General features: G+C 41.0%; 1 protein-coding gene across 4 annotated transcripts in view; it reads right to left on the minus strand.

Annotated features, from left to right (window-relative positions):
* LOC122564000 (coronin-6-like) overlaps positions 1 to 15,729 on the minus strand; it is a 242,289-nt gene that overhangs the window by 36,475 nt on the left and 190,085 nt on the right. For all 4 annotated transcript variants that reach the window (XM_043718414.2, XM_043718415.2, XM_087977336.1 and 1 more), the window contains one exon: positions 4,689 to 4,818. In XM_043718414.2, the coding sequence (XP_043574349.1) occupies positions 4,689 to 4,818 (130 nt within the window). The remainder of the gene's footprint in view (positions 1 to 4,688; positions 4,819 to 15,729) is intronic.

A 15,729-nucleotide genomic window follows, 5' to 3' on the forward strand; every position in this document is an offset into this window, starting at 1 on the left:
ACTTGAACCCAGTCCTGTTGGATGGCAGAACCAAATCAATGGGTTGAATGGCCCAATCCAATAGCTGAAAGCAGCCAATTCCTTCAGGAGTGACAGCAGGAGATCAGGACGACCTCTGTAATCTTATGGTCAATATACTGCTGCTGAAGGTTCTCCTAACATGTGGACTGACTGTCATGTTAAGAATAATTATTTGTTTGCTCATTCCTGCATATGCAAAATGAGATGAAAATTTGTTCGCCAACCTGGAAGAATTTGATCCTGAGAAGATTTTAATGAACATGAGTAAATTGGCAGGTCTGTACATGAGCATTATTTGTGCATGTGGTAGCATTTTTCTCATTCTCTTCATTCAGACACCATTTATGTAATACAGTTACAAAAGCACAGATTACGCTTCACTTGTCTCTTGGAATATATTGCTCACAGCTGTCATGGAACATCTAGAGGCATTTGGGATTCATCCTTTAATTTTTCAAAATAAAATTATATAGTTTACAGTAAAATTTGAAATTTAATCACACTGTAAGGAACAGGGTTAAATTTTTTTTTCAGGTTTTAAAATAGTCTTGTGAATGGTGCAAAGAAGCCTTGAAAATTTATAACTTTAATGCTTGTCAGTTGAATGAATTTGCACTGTTTTCCATTCAGTTTTCAATAATTCCAAAATATAAGGTCATCCAACACATTCTCAATTCTAACGCAGCTTTCAAGAAACACACTTTCCAAAGGCTTGACATATATTTTGCACATTAAAAAGTAGAATTGTAGAAACTTAAATGAATCACAAACATTTCCCTACTCAGTACTTTCAGAATAAAACTGGGGACTTTAGATCAATGTTGATATAAGTCTCTTCGTAGAAAATGAGTAACAAATTTTGGAAGGGTTTTGGTTTTTCTCCTTTCAATGATGTTTTAGACAAGCAATTATTTTGCAACCATATCCTGTAAATTTTATTGATAATTAATTTACAAAGCAACCATTGCTATTAATACAGTGAGAATGATTCTCACTAGCCTCCTCCACCCAAATCAAGATTGACAATCCAGTTTGAAAATTATTTTTAAGTCACTTTTACTATAAATAATGAGAGTCAGCCCCTCCCAGCAATAACACATTCCCATCTGAGCAATGAAAGGTTAAGGGTTTAACATCTCCAGGATATAAATACATAATTTAGGTTGACAATGCAATGCAGTACAGAGGGAGCACAGAAAGGTAATTAGTCCTTGAAATAACTGCACAGAGGTCGGTATCCCATCACCAAGTCACCATTCACTAGTGCACAGTGCACTGGCTGTGGCCAGCCAACTCAGAGTCAATCCTCAACTGAGGAGATTCTAATCTGGTTATATTTTTTTTCTCTCTTGGTTATATTGGTCAGCCAGGGTTTTCCTGATTGATTGGGGTTGTTAACCTGAGCCAATGACCTCGTAATCAATGAGGTCAACCTGGTTCCAATCACTATAGCCACATTCTACAAAGGAGCATAGGCATCTCTCTCAATGTAGAGAGATGAATGGTTAAAGCGCACCGCTCTACAAGGTGTGGTGCAAGTCAGAGCCTCCATGTACTTCTTGATATAGGGATATAGGGAGCCCTCTCCAGCAGCATCACTCAGTGTCACACTCTAGCTAACAAAGCTGACCCACTCCTGCACAAACAGAGTACTCCATTGTTAGATGTACTATGCTTCAAAATCAGTGAAAAAGGGACCAGGTTTACCTGCTCAGGAGGATAAAAAAAACTCACAGAACCTATATGGATAAGGTAAGAAGTTGCTCTCCTTGAAGATCCTTTCTCAAAACTCACTTCTTTGATCACATTTATAATCCTCTAATATTTCCTGCATTGGCTTGGGCATGGATTTCATTGCCTTCTTTACACTTCTGTCACACAGCTTGTGACGATCGTTAAAGGCACTATGTGACAGATTGAACATGATGGAGCTCCTTAGAAGTGAGAAGACTGAGGGATAGCCTGACAGAAGCCATTAAAATTGTGAAAAGGCTCATAACCTAGAGATGCTGAAGGGTAAACTAGAACTCGAAGCGAGGAATAGAAGGTTTAGGCTGGTTAGAATGTAGAATTCGGATCCAGAGAGAGTAATTGGGACAACCGGTGTAGTGCAATTAAACTGAATCTGGAAAACACAAGAGGGAGAAAGGTGCAGAAGAAAAACCTGGAGAGGGTGGAGGAGGTTTGGAGGAGTATAAACACTCACAGGGATCTGTTGGGCTGATTGGCTTGTTCCTGTCCTGTGACTATTATGTAATATAAGAATGCAAGTAGTTCTTGTTTTGCCATTGCATGTTGTCATGGTGACGGCTCATTTTATGGCAATGCCTTTGGGAGTCCAATTATGCTACCCTTATGCAAATTTGACAATACTATGGGGGCTACATCTTTGCTGCATTATGAAATTTGATTGCAGTTTACAGTGCATGTTTGTCACTAAAATTCTAATTTTTATAACCCAAAGCCATTTTGAGCAGGTGACCTAGTAAAGATCCACGCTGTTTCCTCCAGGAGATCACCGTATTTCATTGATTAAGTTTGTCTAGAAAGTTAGTTCACATATGGAGGAGATAATAATTGTTGACCATTGAAAATAATTGTTAATTTGATTGCATAATACTGTGATCTCTCAGTGCCTATAGATGGAGGTGGGCACTGCGGGAGATACAATGTCTTATTTCCCCCTCCAACCCCATTTTGATTTAGACCCTTCCTGCTCTCTCCACCATGCCCCTCACCTTTGATGGGTTGCATTTCCTGTAATAGGCTTTACTTGTAAATATTCAGTGGGTTACATCGCTGTTTTATTGGTGGTGATCAGTAGGTCAAAAAAATTGTTGTGACCTCAACTTATTTGAAGAAGTTGTAAAAAAAAATTGATGTTACTTTTCCTCTATTAATTACTCATTAGGAAACAGAATACAATTGTAATTGGGTTATTGTTTACATTTGCTAGCCTAGCATGAAGCAAACTTGCATAAGGATAGTCCCAACAAAGGCAAAGATACTCCATGTTGGCATTGTTATTTACATATTTTATATATGTCAATATATATTAGAGCTAGGAATTGAAGTGCATGTGTGTAAGTGTTTTGGTAAGGAGCATTCCACAGCTGCACCTGAGAATTATACAATATATAACAGATCCAGTAGGGACAATTCTGGTGTAGTCTGGACCATGAACAAGCAGCCAGCAGGAATTAAACATGGTAGAGTTCCAATGTCTTCACACTTTGAAACATGATTATTCAAACATCGCAGAGCTCATATCAATATATCACATGGCTTAATGAATATATCAGCACCAATGCAAATCTTTCAAAATCGTTGCTGATCACCAAAAGCAAACAGTGAGTATCTGTCTAGTATTTGTAGATGTGAATGCAAGCAACTGCATCTCAGCATGTTCTCTACCTCAGTGTGCATCAGAATCAGTTGCTGCTACAGGACACTTCAAAGCAGAGGGTTTATAATATTTTCAAAAGAAATGGTAACAATTCCTGGCAAAATGCAGAGAAATACATATCCTTATAAATGACAGTATCTCTGAATTAATCAGGGCTGCTAAATTCACATTTGAATTGACAACTCTTCTGTTCTCTGAAATGACACTTACCTCCTCTATTGATGCATCTACTTAACTGAACAGCTGCAATGAGTCACTTTGCTGGTTTCTGTCCTTAATTAACCATCCAACACTCATTAAACTTTACAAGCAACTTGCAAATAACATTTCTATGGTGCAATGGGGGTGTGAGGAATTGATAAATATGAAAGAAAGCAGACATTTCATTTACAGTGATCACTAAAAAAGATTAAGGTAGACAAGAAAATAAAACGACCAGGAGAACCTCAATAAGGACGCTCGTGATACTAATGATGTCCATACCAGCATTTTAACTGAATAATTAGAAACAGGAGAAGTTTTGAAAAAGTTGATAAACCCATCAACTATCTTTTTTTTAAAAAAAGCACAAGAAGACAGGCAGATAAATATAGACCAGTGAGCTGAACATGTAAAAGTTTTATAATGATTAAATTGGCAAACCAGCTCCGACAAGCAAGTTGTCTGTCTATTCAACAGGACCCACTCTGTTAAAACCAGAAGTGGAAGGCTAGTTAGGGAATCAGATAATATTTGAACAAAGTCTGAGCCAAACCTGCCTGATTTTGTTTTTTATGTGGATTAAAATTGTGTACAATGATTCAGTGTGCTCTGGATATCAGCGTCCTTGTCTTTGAGTTACTGACTGATAGCAGGCATACAATAGCAGCACTGAAGGACTCTCATTGCAAATTGGTTTCTTCAGTTTGAAAAACCACCTCCCATCCCCCTGGGGTGCAGGCTAAATCCAATTGTTAATACTGCCTAGGAAATAGAATTAACTTGGGAGAAGTTCTTTGTATACAGCATGAACCATATGAAGCAATCTTCATTTTCTCCTTATGGGGCGATAACAGGCATTATGTAAAAAGTATCCGCTAGGCAAGGGGAGGAACAAAAATATCTGGCTTGGATAATTTCAAATGCTGCAAACTTCCCACTTTTTGAAGGTGTCAAATAAGAATGGATCACCACAACTTTAAGGTAACAGCCACTTCCACCGTCCGCTGGTGATTTTAATGTGTCACGGCTTGAACAAAACAGTCCACAATGATGATATTACCTGCACTAAGTAAAATGTTCCGGGCAGTTGGATGCCATGTGATAATCCCGACTCTCTTCGAGTGCCCCTCCAAGACAACAATGGGGTCTGTTATAGACCGGAGTGCTACATGATCTGGGATCTGCCAAACCTGTGAGAAGGTGAATGCAAAACAAGGCTGGTTAGAAATAGTTCACTGACTTTTTTTGAGCAGCTGGGCTATTTGTTGAATTTGACTCAATCTCAGTCCTCAATCTATGACTAAGCAGACAATCAAACAACTTTTTGAATTTACTAATTACTTACGGACACCAAACAACAAACCGGCATCTTATCACACCTTGAGTATGACAAAACTTACACAAAATGATGGTCTCTTCCAGTTATATTCAGAACACACTCTGCAACTTGTAACATTTGCGATACATCTTGAGATTTTTAAAAAATATTCTTTCGGTAGCTGGTGGCTTTGCTAACTCGGCCAACATTAATTGCCTCTCCCTACTTATCCTCAAGAAGGTGGTGCTGAGTTGTCCTCTTGTACCCAGTGCTGTCAGAGAGGGAGTTTCAGGATTTCAGCCTCCACAACATTAATTGAACAGTGATATATTTCCAAGTCAGAATGGTGAGTGGCTTGGAAGGGAACTTGTAGCTGACAGTGTTCCCATGTCCCTGCTGCCCTTGTCCTTCTCGATGGAAGTGGCTGTGGGTTTGGAAGGTGTTCTTGGAGGAGCTTTGTTGAATGCTTCAGCTGCATTTCACCAATCGTGTTTGTTAAGCGACAACGATAATTTCTGTAGGGTCACTGGACTACCTGTGCTTTTACATGATCCGGCTAACGTACATGATGATCTGGCTCAAGCTAGCTCAGTAACCTGGAAAAACAACATGAACCACAATGTCCTTCTCCCTGTATCTTGTTCTAAATTGTATTTACACCAAAGTGCGAGTGAAGTGAGTTCATTATGGACACCCACACCAATCAACCTCACCACCCAGTGGGGATTGAACATTTCAACTCCCCATCCCACTCTGCCGAGGACATGCAGGTCCTGGGCCTCCTCCACTGCCACTCCCTCACCACCTGACGCCTGGAGGAAGAACACCTCATCTTCCGCCTCAGGACCCTTCAACCCCAGGGCATCAATGTGGACTTCACCAGTTTCCTCATTTCCCCTCTCCCCACCTTACCCCAGTTCCAACCTGCCAGCTCAGCACCATTCTCATGACCTGTCTTACCTGCCAATCTTCCTGCCCACCTATCCGTTCCACCCTCTCTCCGACCCATCACCTTCATCCCTACCTCCATCCACCTATTGTACTCTTGGCTACCTTCACCCCAGCCCCACCCCCCTCCCTTTTATCTCTCCACCTTGGAGGCTCCCTGCCTCATTCCTGATGAAGGGCTTTTGCCCGAAATTTCAATTTTTTCCTGCTTCTCGAATGTGACCTAACCTGCTATACTTGTTGAGCACCACTCCAACCTAGACTCATTACGGTCTTGCCAGACCATAGGACCGCTTTCGTAAGTGAGAGACAATTGGTGGTGATTTAACATGAGAGTTACCACATCTTAGGTGAGGGGAGAGGTTGGGAACGACAGTCCTTCAAGGTAAAGTCAATAGATGTGAAGCTGGAAAAGCACAGCAGGTCAGATAGCATCTGAGGAGCGGGAAAGTCAAATTTTTAGGTTGAAACCTCATAAAAGGTTTCTGCCCGAAACATTGACCTTTGTGCTCCTCAGATGCTGTCTGATCCACTGTGCTTTTCCAGCTTCACACCTATTGACTCTGGCATCCAGCATCTGCAGTCCTTACGGTCTCCAAGTCTTTCGCGGTAACCTCAGCTGGTGCGGGAATTGAACCCACACAGTTGGCATCAACCTTCAAATTAATTGTCCAGTCAACTGAATAAAGAGGTTTTGATCTACACTACTCCTACAAAATTGTGGCATAAATCCATACTTAGAGCCTGAATTGACAAGCAAACTGAACATGCTCCCTTCACTAGAATCAAAGTGGGGCAAAACTCAGGATTTGTACTAAATCTTCCAAGTTGACGTTCAGGGAAACTGCTTCACACCAATGTTACAACTGTAATGTCTGGTAAATGACAAGGAGTTCACCTCCAATATCTATGCCAGAGTTCATTTTGTATTGACAAATCATAATGTGATGGTATCCTACTACCACTCCTAAATGTCTCCTTTTCCCAATGTGAAACTGCCTTCGCTGTGATCAATTACCTGCTGCCATAAAACTTACCGAAAGAACATTCACAATTTGATCACCCATGTCCATAATGTTACACAGTACAGGTACAGTCTACTTGATCTTTAATTCATCTGAGCAAATTAAACTGCTGAAGGAAAGTGGGTTAAAATATTGCTAGATCACCAAAAATATTCAAACGAAATTATTGATCTTTCAACTCTACCTATCAGCTTCAAGCAAACCACCAATAGGTAACACTGCCTCCTGACCTCAATCACACAGAAACAAACTTCTTCTACAGTCTTTGATAATCAGAGTAACCATCGCAAACCTAGCTGGAATATTCTAATCCAGTTTCAGGCCAAACCTGAGGCAATGTTTCTGAAGATTTAAGTGAGACAGCATTAACATTTCTCTTTATAGTCTGCCCTATAAGTATCAGTGTTGGTAGAATAACAGTTTTCACAGAAATCTAATTTCAATTTCTTTTGTTCTTTTCTGGGATGTGGGGGGGGTGGTCATAGTGACATAGAGATGTATAGAATGGAACAGACCCTTCGGTTCAACTTATCCATGCCAACTAGATATCCTAACCTAATCTAATCCCGTTTGCCAGCACTTGGCCAATATCCCTCCAAACCCTTCCTATTCTATACCCATACAATTACAACATTTAAAAGGCATTTGGATCAGCTTCCACCACTTCCATTGGCAGGTCATTCTATACACATGCGTAAAAGGCCAGCATTCATTGCTCTACCCTGATTGGCCTTGCCCTGACAGTTATGATTATGTGGATCTGGAGTTACATGTAGCCTAGGCCAAATAAGAGCAGCAGATCTCTTTCCTTAGAGGACATTAGGAAGCCAGATGTTTTACTTTGACAACATTTGATGGCAAGATGCTGAAAGCTAAAGCTGCTGTCAACTTAAGCAAGCAATTTGATGCTGACTGACTTCACGACACTATTAATGAATCTAGCTTTTTGTAATGTAATTTCCACCAGCTGCCATGGTAGGATTTTAACTCATTTCCCCAGGGTATTAGTCAGGCCCCCTGGATTACTGCATCAGTAACATTACAATTACACTATTATTTCTTCCAAAATATCAGGCTTTTTAAATTTAAAACCCATGCGTTTCTGTTCAGTACCATCAGTCAGCGTCAAATCAAGTCTATAGCAGCTATGCCTGTCAACATCTTGTATCTACATCACTGATCATCCTGTCCTTATTGAAAACTAGCTCTGCAAGTTTCTTTGATTTTCCTGAATTTACTCCTGTCCATCAATACATCATTACAAAGAATGGTGCCTAAAAGAATGTGAACAATATTATAACTGTTGTCTCAGAAATAACTTTGTTTACTCAATTGTTTAATGCCATATTATTGGACTAGATTTACTGATGATATATTGATTTCAAGCTTTTAGTGAATGCGCAGTAATCACATTCAATCACTTTCCTCTCCCCAGTATTACACACCATTTTATTGGGTATGTTTACTGCTTCCTGTCTCATTTGACATTATTTTACATTTAACTATGGAATAGCAGATGGATTTACAAAGCGAAATTGATCCAGACCCTTCCAAACCTGTTGTTGTTTCCCTGATACATGAGGCTTTCAGCTAATTTTATAATGATGCAAAAGATGTTCTTGTAATTAAAAGCAATTTCTGAATAGTTGGAATAGCAGAATGGATCCATGCCAAACAGCTTTTCCCACATTTTTCATTCTTTGATGGGAAATGGGCTTCACTAACAAAGCAACTGTCCCAGACCTGAGTGTCTTGCATGGACAGTTAAGAATTAAGCACAGTGTTGGAGTCATAAAATTGGCCAGACTAAATAAGGACAAGAGCTCTGCTTCCTTAAAAGACAATTGTAATCCTGATGGGAGTTCCAGCAATAGATTATGTGATTGCGATAATTAGGACTGAAGTTTATTTTATTCCAAATTTTATTCATTGCATTTAAAATCCACCAGCCATAGGATTTAAACCCACGGTCTCCACAGCATTAACCTGGGCCTCTGGATTAGAAAGGCAAGATTCTGGAGTAGAGTGGTGCTGGAAAGGCACAGCAGTTCAGGCAGCATCTGAGGAGCAGGCTTTTGCCCAAAACGTCGGATTTTCCTGCCCCTCGGATGCTGCCTGAACTGCTGTGCCTTTCCAGCACCACTCTACTCCAGAATCTGGTTTCCAGCATCTGCAGTCACTGTTTTTACTTAGAAAGGCAAGAGTAAAGTCTAACCATCACCCTCCCAAACCAGAGGGCTCCCCTTTCATTAGAGAGAGATGACCAATTATGGTTTAACCTGAGGGTCACCATGCCTCAGGTGAGGGGATGAGGCGGAAAAGGCATGGGTTTAAAATTTTAAAAGTCTGACTTTTTGGAAGAAATAATATTGTAATTGTAATGTCACTGATCCAGTAATCCAGGGGGCCTGACTAATACCCTGGGGAAATGAGTTAAAATCCCACCACTGCAGCTGGTGGAAATTACATTACAAAAAGCTAGATTCATGGTGACCTCAATGGGTGCAGGAGTTGAACCCATGCTGTAGGGATTATTCTGCACTGCAAAACCAACTGAGCTAAACCCCTGTTCTCTTCTCTGGATTACCACCTTAGTGACATACAACTACAGCAATGATCTGTTTGATTTCCATGATCACATTACTCTTTCTACTGAGAAGATTTGGAATCCATTGATTCCCTTCCTAAAAGACCCACATGGGGAATTTGTTATCAAATAAAATTCTGAAAATTCAGTAAATTATATTAATTAGTAACAGTATGTACAGTGATATTGGTCATATTTCCCTCATTATAGATAATAAGCTATTATCACATTTCAGTTCATTCCTTTTGGGAATATGGGAGCAGGTTAGATGGACATATCTTTAAGTTTTTATTTTAAATTACTGCACCAGAAAAGCACCATCTTTGGTTTTTTAAAACTGCTAAAAATAATTAGTTGCTGTTCATTATTGGTACAATATGTTTAATTACCTTCTAGACATTTGTCGTAAATTTGCACGGCAAAGCCTTTCTTATGACTTCTACTTTCTTTGCTAACATTAGTACAAAGTAACAATTCTACACCATTACAGGAGCTGCAATTCATCTGGTGTTAAAATCCAGGCAGAACTATCTCTTCCAGGCAGCCTCGCAAATCTTCAAAAACCCCAGAATCCTGGTTTATACTGCAGCTACAGCATCAATCCCATGCTTTGCACTGACACTATGGCCAAAGTCTAAGTAGAGATATACAGCATGGAAACAAACCCTTCACTCCAACCTGTCCACGCTGACCTGATATCCTAAATAAATCTAGTCCCATTTGCCAGCACTTGGCCCAAACCCCCCTTAAACCTCTCCTATTCATATACACATCTGGATGGCTTTTAAATGTTGTAATTGTACCAGCCTCCAGCACTTCCTCTGGCAGCTCATTCCATACATGCACCACCCTCTGAGTAAAAACGTTGTCCCTAAGGTTCCTTTTAAATGTGTCCCCTCTCACTTTAAACCTATGGCCTGAGGTTTTGGACCCCGCCCCCCCCAACTTCCCATTCACCGTATGTTCCCATAGAATCTTATTTTAAGTTCTCTCAATGGAGATGTGCACCCAAACCCCTTCCCTGCAATCTTTCTCTTGTCACGAATACAGCCTCTGACCTTCCAGCAGCAATGGAGTAATAGCAGGAACATTTTTGACTCCTTTTGCTCATCTCTGCCTTTCTGGTGACCTCCTCCTTTTAATTACCCTTTGTGATTCACTAGCCATTTTTGTTTTAAACTTTGTGTTTTGGGGCATAACTGGGGGGACCTGTGAAGCATCTCACAATCCTCGGCACAGAAATGCAACTTGGAGGCCACTTTGTTGAGGTGTCACCTTTTTCTACCCTTCGTTCATGACGGTGAGAGTCAAGGCAACTGGGATTTGCCAGCATCACTGGCATTTCTCAAACGCAGGGTATTGTCAACTGCATCCATCCTCTTTTGAGAGCACCTTATCATCAACCTAGAGAGTTTGTGAATGGAAAAGGTTTCCATTCCATTAATGTCCAAATCATATCTGACCATTGATGCTGAATTTTGGAGCGGTGCACCAGATATCCTGGGAGCTGCCAGTGACTGTTATAAAGGGAGAGAACTCATCGGTTCCTACCACTTTCCAAGGTCTTCAGGCCATTCAGGGCTAGCTACTGGCAGACAGGGCATACGCCTCCAAACATGAACGAGTGGTGAGAACGTGGGACAAACCATAATGACGCATTGAAGGAGCAAGCATTTCAAGGGGAAAGGTTAAATGGGTAAAATGGCGAATTTAGTTGAGAATAGCTTTGCTGAGGATGAAACATGTAATTAGCTTGGATCGTTTTGTTATTTTAATTTTGCACAGTAGATTTCTGTTCTGTTGTTAAAATCCAATGGGACGGCACAGTGGCTCAGTGGCTAGTGCTGCTGCCTCACAGCGCCAGGGACCTGGGTCCGATTCTACCCTCGGGCAACTGTCTGTGTGGAATTTGCACATTCTCCCTGTGTCTATGTGGATTTCCTCTCACAATCCAAAGATGTGTAGGTTAGGGTGGATTGGCCATACTATGTTGCCCCATAGTGTCCAGGGATGTGCAGGCTAGGTGGATTAGCCATGGGAAATGCACGGTTGCAGGCTGGGATACTCTTCGGAGGGTCAGTGTGGACTTAATGGGCTGAATGGCCTGCTTCTACACTGTAGGGATTCTATGAATCTGCAGAGTTGTGTGCTTTATTTTTCAGTTTCATATTTAAAAGCAAAAAACAATCTACCAAGCTCGATTTCATTCTGGAAGGGATCAGACTTATGCAGTAGTAACATTAGCTGGGACCATAACACAGAGGACATGTTGACTTTCTATTTTTGTGGATCTTGTTAATTTTGCTTTACTGTCCCTGAATAAATGTTTTGTTACCTATGTGATTACACACCTGATTTCTTTGAGTAATCCCAATTTAAAGTATCGATACATTGCTGCTTTTTCCCTAATGGTCATGTAACTATGAGACAGCACTAATATCACATAGCACTAAAGCAAGGTAACTCTTAGATCTCATATCCCTACAATGCCTGAGTGATGTGTGGTGAGATCTCTTCTGATAATCACCAGGTTGATGGGAATCCTGAGGAATCCTCTTTTGATGTTTCCATCGTTGGTAAAGGTTCAGAGTGCACACAGTTACTCTGAATTATTTTATCATCCTCTAGGGCAATGTTGAATCTGCAAGAGGCAGTGCTTCATTCAGTGGTCTAGCCGAATGAGGCAGAGTGGATATGAGACCTGACCACTGTATACTTCCCAGCCTTGACTGGCAGTGCACCCCCTTAAAATGTTGATATACAGAATGAATCTTCCCCTCCATAGACATGAAGCATCACTGATTCTGTACTATCACTCAAAAGCTGGGCTTTAAGTGTGGCCTGATATTTGTAGGTCAGGCTGTAGCACATTCTCTGCCGGTTGCAGGTTCAAGTATTCCTGAAATCGAAGACCATCCGTAGTCCGGGAGGTTACTGCCTGCCAGAGATGAGCAATGTTTGGTCACTGCAACTTCTTAGATCTTTCGGATATTTAAAGAGGATGCACACTTTTCACACAGGTGTGACTGAACCAAGTCCAACAGTGAATATTATAGCACAGTGATCACTTTAACAGTGCAACTGAGAATATATCAATAGAAGTGACAGATTATTTAAAATGATGCAGCACCATTGCCCTTAGTGTGCCTTCATTATGCTTTCTTCCTCCTCTGCCTCCCACTTTGTCTAAGTGCATGACTGACTTCCGTAGCTGGGATAGAGGGAGCCCACTCTGGCAATAGCCCTGTTGATCAGAAAAACTTGGGCATTTGTCCCACTTAGGCCCGGAGGCCCCGGCCTTTCTGACAATCTCCTGCTATAGGCTGATCAGCCTGTCCTGCTGAATCCACTGGAATGATACGCAGGTTATTTGTGGAGCTGCTGACTAATTCTGGAGTGTCCTGAGAAGAAATTTCTGTGTTGATGATGCCATACTCCTCTTCCTTGACCCGAGAGAGGTGCTGGATTAAGGTCGAGATCACTCCTCCAGCTTTGGCATGGCCCTTGATGCTGAGCACACATAGCTACAGCCTGTGCGATGCATTTCTGAAGGACAATGAGTATTAGCTGCACCTGGGTCTCCATGGTTGGTCAGGAACCTGCCCAGGGAGGCAGCCAGGTGTCTGCATGTCAGGGCCAGTATTGTTCGGACTCTTCCATCTCTCATTCCGGTTCACTCCCTGTTAACCCGCTTGCAGTTCCCATGCTTGTCTCTGCAGTCTGACCCAGTCATTAATGACCAAGGACAGAGGCACTTCATCTGCCTGGTGCCCACATCTTAATTCTGCACACCTGCCTCACGTGTCACTCGTTTCTCAGAAAAATGGGCCCAGTGGCACAGTCGCATAATTAATGAGTCAGAAAACAGAAGATTGAGAAATGAAAACTGGTGCCTATGGACCAGGCACCATAATACTGACTCGTCAAATCGCATTAATTCTGATATTGCCTAACTTCATATGTTGTACTAAGACAATGCTTACACTTCAGCTCTTTCCCTTCTGATTGTCTCTGATCTGACCAATTTATCTCCAGGATACTGACATTATCTAGGATTATGACATTATGATTTCAAAATGAGACTTGCTAATTTAGGAAGCTTATTGCAATTTTCTCAAAGCTACACTGACCATAAAGATTCTTAATGTATATTGCCTAAGCTTTTCATTTTTAAGGATTGCCCTAATATATTCTCAAAGTCATTGTCGAAGATGGTGATGGAGTAGTGCTCTTAAGGCAGAGCTCATCCAATTCTTCCATCCAGTTCTTTTCAATTTTTTGCATTTATTTTTTTCCCTTTCTCTTCTCTCCTTTTTTTCCTCTCTCTACTTACTTCCATTCCTCAGATGACATGAGTCAAGGCAGCGTGGACATGAGGGACTCCTGACCCAGTGGAAGCCCAGCTCGGACTCAGAGTCATAGAGATATACAGCACGTAAACAGACCTTCCAGTCCAAAATTGTTCCATGCCGAGCAGATATCTTAATCTGGTCTAGTCCCAATTGCCAGCATTTGGCTCATATCCCTCTATACCATTCCTAATCATAAACCCAGCCAGAAGCCTTTTAAATGTTGTAATGTCCCAGCTTCCACCACCTCCTCTGAACTCATTCCCATACACGCACCACCCTCTGCATGAACAGGTTGCTCCTCAAGTTCCTTTTGAATCTGTCCCCTCTCACCTTAAACATATACCCTCCTATTTTGGACTCTTCTAACCTGGGAGAAAGCCCTTGGCTGTTCACCCTATTTATGCCCCTCATGATTTCATAAACCTCTATAAAGATCACTCCTAAGCCTCTGAAGCTCCAGGGAAAAATAAACCCAGTCTATGCAGCCTCTATCTATAGCTCAAACCCTCCAACACCAGCAACATCCTTCTAAATCTGGTTTGTACCCTTTCAAGTTTCACAACATTCTTCCTATAGCAAGGAGACCCAAACTGAATGAAGTATTCCAAAAGTGGCCTAACCAATAACCAATTGCATGACAACCTGCAATTGAGTACATTTCAATAGACCTACTTCTAATTCTAAAAGCACAGAGGACATACGACTGCAACCATCTACATCAAATGCAAATTATGCAATGCATTCCAACTGTCCTCAATTCAAATTATTGGATATTTCAAATTTTCAGCATTTAAAAAAGATTTTTGATAAGAACATAGCATGATGTCTTTCATTTTACTTAGTATTTCAAAAACACAACGGCATTTTATGACTGAACACAGTTAACTAGTTATTATGCTGTCAATGCTAATTGTAAATGTGAAATTTCAAACACATGATCAGAGTGCTGTAATAAAATGCTTCTTTGTTTATTAGAGACAATTATGCTGTGCATCAGTCTGTACAAAGTGATAAGACAATCTCCAGAAAAGGAAGGAGATAATGAAATAGATTTTTAAGGATTTACAATCACTGCAGTATTTCTTAAATGAAGAGAGAACAAAGGAAGATTATTGTGAAGTGACCTGCCTTTAACCAGTTATAGCTGATATAGTTTATTTAGACTGCACCTTGTCACAGTTCAGCTGACAAACGCAAATAATTGCATCTCTTCAATTTGATAGGGGAAAGTGAGATGCTGGAGATCAGAGCTGAAAAATGTGTTGCTGGAAAAGCGCAAGCAGGTCAGGCAGCATCCTGAAGAAGGGCTTATGCCCGAAACGTCGATTCTCCTGCTCCTTGGATGCTGCCTGACCTGCTGCGCTTTTCCAGCAACACATCTTTCAGCTCTCTTCAATTTGATGACCACTATGAAGTAAATATTCAGTAAAATAAAGTCTATATTGTGAAGGGTTATCAACAAAACACTCACCACCCTTAAAAGTATATCCCAGTTACTGCGGAACGTATTTATTCCTGAATTATGATCAGGCTATGCAAGAAATTTCCCTGCTGAACCAAAAGAACTGTTGTTCCCTGTGAAGCCAGTAATCTCTGCAAAACAACCAAATAGTTGGCTTCATAAGTTCAGAGCAGATTTCAGCGACCTTTCGCAAAGAACGTTGCTCGCTTTCCTTTTGAGTTTTATGTTGTTGTAATCATCTGAAGAGTCTGTTGTTTATTTCAATACTCCACAAAGGCACATTCTAGTTGTCAACTCTGACATTTTCTGAAAATGTCAATCAGGCTGGATGTAGCATTGCAGCCCGGTACTGGAAGATGCACTGGTATCCCGGTTTCCTAGATGAACCTCTCTCTTTTGCTTGCAGAAC

The sequence above is a fragment of the Chiloscyllium plagiosum genome, unplaced genomic scaffold, assembly GCF_037043375.1.
Source record: "Chiloscyllium plagiosum isolate Xiang-an unplaced genomic scaffold, Cpla_swu_hap1 HiC_scaffold_31, whole genome shotgun sequence".
Taxonomy (NCBI): domain Eukaryota; kingdom Metazoa; phylum Chordata; class Chondrichthyes; order Orectolobiformes; family Hemiscylliidae; genus Chiloscyllium; species Chiloscyllium plagiosum.